This window comes from Hypanus sabinus, chromosome X1 (genome assembly GCF_030144855.1).
Source record: "Hypanus sabinus isolate sHypSab1 chromosome X1, sHypSab1.hap1, whole genome shotgun sequence".
Taxonomy (NCBI): domain Eukaryota; kingdom Metazoa; phylum Chordata; class Chondrichthyes; order Myliobatiformes; family Dasyatidae; genus Hypanus; species Hypanus sabinus.
The window spans coordinates 12,925,184-12,937,266 of record NC_082738.1 but is presented as its reverse complement, the minus strand read 5'-3'; the positions used below and the strand labels follow the sequence as shown (position 1 = coordinate 12,937,266).

At 48.5% G+C, this 12,083-nt stretch overlaps 1 protein-coding gene across 4 annotated transcripts in view; it reads right to left on the bottom strand.

Annotated features, from left to right (window-relative positions):
• The window catches only part of LOC132384595 (soluble guanylate cyclase 88E-like), a 75,785-nt gene that overhangs the window by 9,263 nt on the left and 54,439 nt on the right, over positions 1-12,083 (bottom strand). For all 4 annotated transcript variants that reach the window (XR_009508938.1, XM_059955819.1, XM_059955818.1 and 1 more), the window contains exons 15-16: positions 6,321-6,477; positions 1,797-1,906 (exon numbers count right to left, since the gene is read on the bottom strand). Coding sequence is in view for 3 of the 4 variants with exons in the window: in XM_059955819.1 (XP_059811802.1) it covers positions 1,797-1,906; positions 6,321-6,477 (267 nt within the window). In the remaining variant the exon portion in view is untranslated. The remainder of the gene's footprint in view (positions 1-1,796; positions 1,907-6,320; positions 6,478-12,083) is intronic.

Sequence of the window (12,083 nt, the reverse complement as noted above, 5' to 3'; positions counted from 1 at the left end):
AAGCATGGAAAGATACTAGCATGGTCAAAGCAGTGGCTGACTGGCATGTGGCAAAGAGTGGGAATAAAGGTGTCTTTTTCTGGTTGGCTGCTAGTTACAGATGTTCTGCAGGGGTTGGTGTTGGGTCCCCTATTTTACACATTATATGTTAATGATCTGGATGGCGGAATTGATGGCTTTGTGGTCAAGTTTGTGAACGATCCAAACATAGGGGCAGGTAGTGCTGAGGAAGCAGGGAGCTTGCAGAAGGACTTGGACAGATTAGGAGAATGGGCAAAGAAGCTGCAGAAGGAATACAGTTTTAGGCAGTGTATGGTCATGCACTTTGGTACAAGGAGTAAAGGCACAGACAAATTTCTAAATGGGGAACAAATTCAGAATTTGGAAACGCAAGGGGACTCGGGAGTCCTTGTGTAGGATTCCCTAAAGGTTAATTTGCAGGTTGAGTCTGTGGTGAGGAAGGCAAATGTAATGCTAGCATTCATTTCGAGAGAACTAAAATATAAAAGCAGGGATGTAATGCTGAGGTTTTATAAGGCACTGGTTAGACCACACTTGAAGTATTGTGAGTAGTTTTAGGCAGAAAGGATGCACTGGCTTTGGAGGGGATCCAGAAGAAGTTTACAGGAATGATCCCAGGAATGAAAAGATTGACAGATCCCACGGAATCCAGTGTCAGCTAATGAGGTGGATTCACAATTGGCTCCAAGGTAGGAAGCAAAGGCAGATTCTCAGAATGGAGGCTGGTGATTAGTGGTGTGTCACAGGAGTCAGTGTTGGGACCCTTTTGTTATTTATAGAAATGATTTGAATGCACAAAACTTGATCAATAAGTTTGTGGATGACTCCGAATTGGGAGATGTTGTTGATAGTGAAGAAGGTTATTGTAGGTTACGGGTGGGGGGGGGGGGGGGGGTCCAGATCATTTAGGGAAATGGGCCAAGGAGTGGCAAATGGATTTTAATGCAAGCAAGTGTGAGGTGAGTCATTTTGGAAAGTGTGGCAAAACAGGGACTTAGGAGTGGAGGTCATAGTTCATTGAAAGTAGTGTCAAAGGTAGAGAGGATGGGAAAAGAGCCATTTAGCACACTGGCCTTCATCACACAGGGCATCGAGTGTAGGAGTTGGAAAATTATTAGCCGTTGTAGCTGTTGGTGAGGCCACACTTGGAGTATTGTGTAAATTTTGGTTATCCTGTTATAGGAAAGACATGGTTAAACTAGAAAGAATACAGAAAAGATTGACAAGGATGTTGCCAGGAATAGCAGGCATGAATTATCGAGAGGAGAGCCAGGCTAGGTTACATTATTCCCTGAAATGTAGGAGCATGAGGGGTGACCTAAAATTATGTTTCAGATTTTAAAGAGTTTAAAATTATGTGAAATGTAGATAAGGTGGACGGTAAGAGACCTCTCTCCTGCATAGCAGAGTCCAAAACTAAAGGGCATAGGTTTTAAGTGAGGAGGAAAGATTTAAAAGGGACTGGAGGGGAACTGAGAGTGACGTGTATATGGAACGAGCTGCCAGAGGAAGCGGTTGAGGCAGGTACAATCATATCATTTAAGGAACACTTGGATAGGTAAATGGAGGGTTGGGGCTCAGAGGGATATGGGCTGAACACAGGAAATTGGGACTGGCAGGGTGGGCACTGTGATCAGCATAGTCTAGTTGGACCAAAAGGCCTATAGCCACATTGTATTGCTCTGTGACTGAAGGAATTGAGTTCTAGGACAGAGTGCAGAGGATGGTGGAAGTTTGTGCAGGGGACAGAGGAGGTGTCTTGGCTCCTGGCCTACCTTGCCATTGCTTTCCATGGCTGATGCTGTGTGGACGGTGTCTCCGTACAGCCCAAAGCGAGGCATCTTGTGGCCGACCACCCCTGCTACCACCATCCCAGAATGAACACCTGCTCACAGAGAGAGGAAAAGCAGATTGGAGGAGCCCGTGTGGGAGATGAGAACCGATCAGCAATGTTGATTGTTCTTTAACTGTTTAATTCTGGTGAGAACTGATCAGCACCTGTCTGGAAAAGGCAGTAGTCACTGAGACCAAATCTATCTCTGTCCCACTCTAACCGAGTGCTGCAAACACAACTCTGGGAGCTTGGTGGGATGGGTGCAAATCAGTGGTTGAGGATAGGGATGGGGAATCAAAGGGTGGGGAGGGATTGAACTGGTCCTAGGTCTTGGACTTGCCTTACAGTAACCTCCACAGTACCCCATTGGACAACATATAGCCTGGGGCAGTTGTAGCCAAGCGAACCGTCGAAGGCACCTCTGCATACTACAGACAAGATAGCCTGGGGTGACTGTGACAGTGTGTACTCAAGCCAGATGAATGAGGTCTCTGATATGAGAACGGTCTTCCTAAAACATAGCATCCCTTTACACAATAAGGGGTGCCAGAGACAGATGAGATAACGGTGAATGTGAATGTGAAATGTGAAACATACCCAAGGCTCTATTGTCTTTACTAACTTCAAAATATTATCGGCTGTTTTGCTCAACTTCAGCGCTTCAATAGTGAATGGTGATTGATCTTGTGAGTAAGGGATTTACCATTCACAATGATCAATATCTGAAACTGATAAGCCGATTTCTGTGTAAAAATAGCAGTTTCCTTTTCAGATTTCAGAACCATGTGGATGACGGGCCCATGCTGTTCTCCGTGTGCACAAATAAAATCAAAGGAATGGTTGAGTCGTAAGGGTCCAGGTGATATTTTAGTGATTTTGTTTTATTTCATTATTTAGTTCTGAAGACAGAATCTTTTCCTGCTTTTTAATTACTTACTGCAATTGCTGTTATAAACTATGCAGCTCATATCAGTGGGAAGGATGAAATAACTGGAGGGAACAAATGAGCCAACTCCATTGCTAAAGCAGCAAGAGCAGATCTTTATGGCCACATAGCATCCAGCGTGATCAGGCTGCCGACACTTCATTGATGAAGTGATACAATTACATTGTGATGTGTCAGAGGCTGAACAGACTTTATGGACTATAAAGGATGATGAGTATAGTGACAAATGACAGATTCTTGACAAAGCAAGAAAAGTAGCAGCAACTGTATGATATTCCAGAAACGGAATCCCAAAAGACACTTCTGGTATCTTCTGCCGCTGGGCCCTGCCCCCAGGAGGATATTTCTGTTTCTCTAAATGGACTTTACATAGTTACCTAAATGTATGAGTTGTGGTTATGCACCTGTTATTGTGTTATTATCTCCATGGGTAGAAGCTTAACAAACTCAGAGAAATGATGCTGTCACTATTACTAAATTTTATTATGAGAATTCATTCCTACGTTTGGGATCCCTGAGAAAAAATCTTGTGATAACAGCACAAACACGAGGAAATCTGCAGGTGCTGGAAATTCAAACAACACACACAAAATGCTGGTGGAACACAGCAGGCCAGGCAGCATCTATAGGAAGAAGCACTGTTGACGGTTTGGGCTGAGACCCTTCATCAGGACTAACTGAAAGAAAAGATAGTAAGAGAATTGACAGTAGGAGGGGGAGGGGGAATCCGAAATGATAGGAGAAGACAGGAGGGGATGAGGTGAAGCAAGGGGTCTCGGCCCAAAATGTCAACGGTACTTCTTCCTATAGATGCTGCCTGGCCTGCTGCGTTCCACCAGCATTTTGTGTGTGTTGCGATAACAGCTCTCACTTTATGGGTAAAGTTATATAGGAACTAACAAAAGCTTTATAGTGTAAGCATCATTTCAGCTGCCCTCACTGGCAATCTTACAGGGTAGCATGAGGAAAGAACAGGGCCCTGAAATTGTGGTTAGCTAAACTGCACAACAAAATCAAGCTAAAGTGGCCAGAGGTGCTTCCATTGGCCCTCATCACAATACACTGCACTCCAAACTGTGTAACAGGCCTATCACCGCATGAGATAGCTTTGGGAGGCATGTTGCAGTATTGTCGAACACTAACACAAACTCTTAAAGGTTCCCATCAACAAGTACTCAAACCCAGAAGATGCCTCTGGCTGTGGAATATCGACCTACCGGCCAGGAGAATGGATACTGGTGAAAGCTGACCAATGAAAGAACTGACCACCTGTTCCCTGGTCCGGTGGCACCACTGGCTTAGCATGCATGTTGACTCTCCCTGCAGCCCAAACATCTGGTCAAGCCTTCCATTGGGATCTTGTTAATAAATTTAGAAGCTTGGAACTGCACAGCCCATAGGAATGACTTGCCAATGTTACTGTTTGGAGGGTTGGTGTCAACCACAGCTGATTTTGTGGCTGTAGTCTGCAGCCATTGGGCTCCTGGTCCGGCTTCGCTCACCTCAGCGGCTCCAAGACTCTGGACTCGGTTAATGTCATTTGTTTACTTTTTATGGTCTGCACAATTTGTTCTTTTTTTCATACATTGGTTTGGGTGTTTAATTGTCTTGTTGTGTGGGGGTTTTCTTTAAATGTGTTCCATTGTGTTTCTTTGCTTTGTGTTGCCTGCAAGAAGATGAATTTCAAAGTATACATACTTTGATATTAATTTTCCTTTGAACTTTGAACCTGTTTATAACGATTGCATTCCCCCCCCCCCAACCCACTCCAAGGCTGCCACATGGTGCTAGGGGTGAAGTATATTGCTGTATCCATCAATGGACAGGACTAGACTTAGGTAACAAAGTGCAATGTCTATATCACTGAACTCCAAATCCCATTCACAGTACTTACTGGGAATGTGGCCAACAGACTATCACTGCCTACCTTTCTAAACTGGATCTTTGGCCCAAACCAAAGCCACAGAGGGATTGCTGTAATCTGGCCTACGTAGTACCATACTTGTACCACCAGCCCACCCTAGTGTGTGGAGCTGCCATTGAACAACTATGGAGACTGTTCTGGGAAGCTGCCATACTGGCCCATGGAAGCATTGACATGGCCTCAGCACTGCTGGTGAAACTGGCTACTAACACAGAATTAGCGCTACATGACACGAGCCAGGCCGTCAATGACGTTACCGCCAAAATGCTGGCAATCTGCAGACATGGCCTCAGCACTGCTGGTGAAACTGGCTACTAACACAGACTTAGCGCTACATGACACGAGCCAGGCCGTCAATGACGTTACCACCAAAATGCTGGCAATCTGCAGACATGGCCTCAGCACTGCTGGTGAAACTGGCTACTAACACAGAATTAGCGCTACATGACACGAGCCAGGCCGTCAATGACGTTACCGCCAAAATGCTGGCAATCTGCAGACATGGCCTCAGCACTGCTGGTGAAACTGGCTACTAACACAGAATTAGCGCTACATGACACGAGCCAGGCCGTCAATGACGTTACCGCCAAAATGCTGGCAATCTGCAGACATGGCCTCAGCACTGCTGGTGAAACTGGCTACTAACACAGACTTAGCGCTACATGACACGAGCCAGGCCGTCAATGACGTTACCGCCAAAATGCTGGCAATCTGCACTGTGGCTTTCTGTCGTCAAGGAGAGGTTGATGCTTCAAGTTACCTTGGTGCTAATTGCCATACTTCCTGTGATTTACTGAGAGCAGTGGACAAAGTTTGGGGTAAACCACCGCGATGGTATAGCTGGGTGGAGATATGAGGGTACACTGCCAACAACGGCAGCAGGGACATCAGGACAGGGCTGGAACTGAAGGTTGAAGTGTACTCACTGTCCTTTTGATCAAACAGCAACCCGACACCAGCAGAAACATATCCCACAGAGGCTCTCATGTCCCTCTACCCAGGAAGATACCCGCGTACAGCATGTCTGCACTAGAACTGTCAGTCAGGAGACAGTCAGAGCAATGATGGTCACTGACAACACCTACACACCAGACCCAAACATCCCACAGGCACTCCCTGCACCACCTCAACACACTATCCCGATCATTCTCAATGCTCTCAAAGTTCAAAGTAATTTTATTATCAAAAGACATACGTGTCACCAGATTACCATGAGATTAATTTTCTTACAGGCATTTACAATAGAACAGAAATACAACAGAATTTTATGAAAACAGACAAAGACTGACAAACAAGCAATGTGTACAGAAAGACAAATTGCACAAATAAAAATAATACTGAGAAGATGAGTGCAACATGGCTGTTAACGTTGCTCCCACCCACTCATACGTGCCAGACACAACAGCTGCATCACAGGAAGACCTTGCTGGCTCAAGATAAAGGTCTGTTCATTGTCATCCTCCGCAGAGTGACACAGCCTCATTCAACTGAAGTGACCACCCTGCTTGTCCACAGGACCACAGTACCCCGAACCGCCTGCAACTCCAGGTCCACCAATTTCTGTTCAACCAGCCCACCAGAGATAAGATACTCACCAACACGGATCTGGATGTTGTTCCCTGTGGACGGGTCCTTGAGATGGTCAATAGACCGGACCATATCCAGTGCCATGTCACAGATGTTATGGGCATGAAACTTGGTTTTCTCGGGGACGCCAGCCACCACCATGTACGCATCACCGATGGTCTCTACCTACGGGCACAGTCAGACACACACTCTCACAGATGGTATCCACCTACGGGCACAGTCAGATACACACTCTCACCGATGGTATCCACCTACGGGCACAGTCAGATACACACTCTCACCGATGGTATCCACCTACGGGCACAGTCAGACACACACTCTTACCAATGATATCCACCTATGGGCACAGTCAGACACACACTCTCACCAACTATATCCACCTACGGGCAGTCAGACACACACTCTCACCAACGATATCCACCTACGGGCACAGTCAGACACATACTCTCACCAACGATATCCACCTACGGGCACAGACACACTCTCACCAACAATATTCACCTACGGGCACAGACACACACTCTGACCAACAATATCCACCTACGGGCACAGACACACACTCTCACCAACGATATCTACCTACGGACACAGTCAGACACACACTCTCACCAACGATATCCACCTATGGACACAGTCAGACACACACTCTCACCAATGATATCCACCTACGGGCACAGTCAGATACACACTCTCACCAACGATATCCACCTATGGACACAGTCAGACACACACTCTCACCAATGATATCCACCTATGGGCACAGTCAGACACACACTCTCACCAACGATATCCACCTACGGGCACAGTCAGATACACACTCTTACCAATGATATCCACCTAGGGGTACTGTCAGACACACACTCTCACCAACGATATCCACCTACGGGCAGTCAGACACACACTCTCACCAACAATATCCACCTACAGCCACAGACACACACTCTCACCAACAATATCCACCTACGGGCACAGTCAGACACACATTGTCACCAACGAGATCCACCTACGGGCAGTCAGACACACACTCTCACCAACAATATTCACCTACAGCCACAGACACACACTCTCACCAACAATATCCACCTACGGGCACAGTCACACACTCTCACCAACGATATCCACCTACGGACACAGGCTGACACACACTCTCACCAACGATATCCACCTACGGACACAGGCTGACACACACTGTCACCAACGATCCACCTACGGGAACAGACACACACTCACACCAATGATATCCACCTATGGGCTGTCAGACACACACTGTCACCAACGATATCCACCTACGGGCAGTCGGACACACACTCTCACCAACGGTATCCACCTACGGGCACAGTCACACACTCTCACCAACGATATCCACCTACGGACACAGGCTGACACACACTCTCACCAACGATATCCACCTACGGACACAGGCTGACACACACTGTCACCAACGATCCCCCTACGGGAACAGACACACACTCACACCAATGATATCCACCTATGGGCTGTCAGACACACACTGTCACCAACGATATCCACCTACGGGCAGTCGGACACACACTCTCACCAACGGTATCCACCTACGGGCACAGACACACATTCACTCCAATGATATCCACCTATGGGCAGTCAGACACACACTCTCACCAATGATATCCACCTACAGGCACAGACAGACACACACTCTCACCAACGATATCCACCTACAGGCACAGTCAGACACACACTCTCACCGATGGTATCCACCTACGGGCACAGTCAGATACACACACTTACCAATGATATCCACCTATGGGCACAGTCAGACACACACTCTCACCAACTATATCCACCTACGGGCAGTCAGACACACACTCTCACCAACGATATCCACCTACGGGCACAGTCAGACACATACTCTCACCAACGATATCCACCTACGGGCACAGACACACTCTCACCAACAATATCCACCTATGGGCAGTCAGACACACACTCTCACCAACGATATCCACCTACAGGCACAGTCAGACACACACTCTCACCGATGGTATCCACCTACGGGCACAGTCAGATACACACTCCTACCAATGATATCCACCTATGGGCACAGTCAGACACACACTCTCACCAACTATATCCACCTACGGGCAGTCAGACACACACTCTCACCAACGATATCCACCTACGGGCACAGTCAGACACATACTCTCACCAACGATATCCACCTACGGGCACAGACACACTCTCACCAACAATATTCACCTATGGGCACAGACACACACTCTGACCAACAATATCCACCTACGGGCACAGACACACACTCTCACCAACGATATCTACCTACGGACACAGTCAGACACACACTCTCACCAACGATATCCACCTACGGGCACAGTCAGACACACACTCTCACCAGTGGTCTCCACCTACGGGCACAGTCAGACACACACTCTCACCAACGATATCTACCTACGGACACAGTCAGACACACACTCTCACCAACGATATCCACCTACGGGCAGTCAGACACACACTCTCACCAACGATATCCACCTAAGGGCACAGTCAGACACACACTCTCACCAACGATATCCACCTACGGGCACAGTCAGACACACACTGTCACCAACGAGATCCACCTACGGGCAGTCAGACACACACTCTCACCAACGATATTCACCTACGGGCACAGTCAGACACACACTCTCACCAACGATATCCACCTAAGGGCACAGTCAGACACACACTCTCACCAACAATATTCACCTACAGCCACAAACACACACTCTCACCAACAATATCCACCTACGGGCACAGTCACACACTCTCACCAACGATATCCACCTACGGACACAGGCTGACACACACTCTCACCAACGATATCCACCTACGGACACAGGCTGACACACACTCTCACCAACGATATCCACCTACGGGCACAGTCAGACACACACTGTCACCAACGAGATCCACCTACGGGCAGTCAGACACACACTCTCACCAACGATATTCACCTACGGGCACAGTCAGACACACACTCTCACCAACGATATCCACCTAAGGGCACAGTCAGACACACACTCTCACCAACAATATTCACCTACAGCCACAAACACACACTCTCACCAACAATATCCACCTACGGGCACAGTCACACACTCTCACCAACGATATCCACCTACGGACACAGGCTGACACACACTCTCACCAACGATATCCACCTACGGACACAGGCTGACACACACTCTCACCAACGATATCCACCTACGGGCACAGTCAGACACACACTCTCACCGATGGTATCCACCTACGGGCACAGTCAGACACACACTCTCACCGATGATATCCACCTACGGGCAGTCAGACACACACTCTTACCAATGATATCCACCTACGGGCACAGTCAGACACACACTCTCACCAACAATATCCACCTACGGGCACAGACACACACTCTCACCAACGATATCCACCTACGGGCACAGACACACACTCTCACCACCAATATCCACCTACGGGCACAGACACACACTCTCACCAACGATATCCACCTATGGACACAGTCAGACACACACTCTCACCAACAATATCCACCTACGGGCACAGACACACACTCTCACCAACGATATCCACCTACGGACACAGGCTGACACACACTCTCACCAACGATATCCACCTACGGACACAGGCTGACACACACTGTCACCAACGATCCCCCTACGGGAACAGACACACACTCACACCAATGATATCCACCTATGGGCTGTCAGACACACACTGTCACCAACGATATCCACCTACGGGCAGTCGGACACACACTCTCACCAACGGTATCCACCTACGGGCACAGACACACATTCACTCCAATGATATCCACCTATGGGCAGTCAGACACACACTCTCACCAATGATATCCACCTACAGGCACAGACAGACACACACTCTCACCAACGATATCCACCTACAGGCACAGTCAGACACACACTCTCACCGATGGTATCCACCTACGGGCACAGTCAGATACACACACTTACCAATGATATCCACCTATGGGCACAGTCAGACACACACTCTCACCAACTATATCCACCTACGGGCAGTCAGACACACACTCTCACCAACGATATCCACCTACGGGCACAGTCAGACACATACTCTCACCAACGATATCCACCTACGGGCACAGACACACTCTCACCAACAATATCCACCTATGGGCAGTCAGACACACACTCTCACCAACGATATCCACCTACAGGCACAGTCAGACACACACTCTCACCGATGGTATCCACCTACGGGCACAGTCAGATACACACTCTTACCAATGATATCCACCTATGGGCACAGTCAGACACACACTCTCACCAACTATATCCACCTACGGGCAGTCAGACACACACTCTCACCAACGATATCCACCTACGGGCACAGTCAGACACATACTCTCACCAACGATATCCACCTACGGGCACAGACACACTCTCACCAACAATATTCACCAATGGGCACAGACACACACTCTGACCAACAATATCCACCTACGGGCACAGACACACACTCTCACCAACGATATCTACCTACGGACACAGTCAGACACACACTCTCACCAACGATATCCACCTACGGGCACAGTCAGACACACACTCTCACCAGTGGTCTCCACCTACGGGCACAGTCAGACACACACTCTCACCAACGATATCCACCTACGGGCAGTCAGACACACACTCTCACCAACGATATCCACCTAAGGGCACAGTCAGACACACACTCTCACCAACGATATCCACCTACGGGCACAGTCAGACACACACTGTCACCAACGAGATCCACCTACGGGCAGTCAGACACACACTCTCACCAACGATATTCACCTACGGGCACAGTCAGACACACACTCTCACCAACGATATCCACCTAAGGGCACAGTCAGACACACACTCTCACCAACAATATTCACCTACAGCCACAAACACACACTCTCACCAACAATATCCACCTACGGGCACAGTCACACACTCTCACCAACGATATCCACCTACGGACACAGGCTGACACACACTCTCACCAACGATATCCACCTACGGACACAGGCTGACACACACTCTCACCAACGATATCCACCTACGGGCACAGTCAGACACACACTCTCACCGATGGTATCCACCTACGGGCACAGTCAGACACACACTCTCACCGATGATATCCACCTACGGGCAGTCAGACACACACTCTTACCAATGATATCCACCTACGGGCACAGTCAGACACACACTCTCACCAACAATATCCACCTACGGGCACAGACACACACTCTCACCAACGATATCCACCTACGGGCACAGACACACACTCTCACCACCAATATCCACCTACGGGCACAGACACACACTCTCACCAACGATATCCACCTATGGACACAGTCAGACACACACTCTCACCAACAATATCCACCTACGGGCACAGACACACACTCTCACCAACGATATCCACCTACGGGCACAGACACACACTCTCACCACCAATATCCACCTACGGGCACAGACACACACTCTCACCAACGATATCCACCTATGGACACAGTCAGACACACACTCTCACCAACGATATCCACCTACGGGCACAGTCAGACACACACTCTCACCGATGATATCCACCTATGGGCACAGTCAGACACACACTCTCACCAATGATATCCACCTACGGGCACAGTCAGACACACACTCTCACCAACAATATCCACCTACGGGCACAGACACACACTCTCACCAACGATATCTACCTACAGACACAGT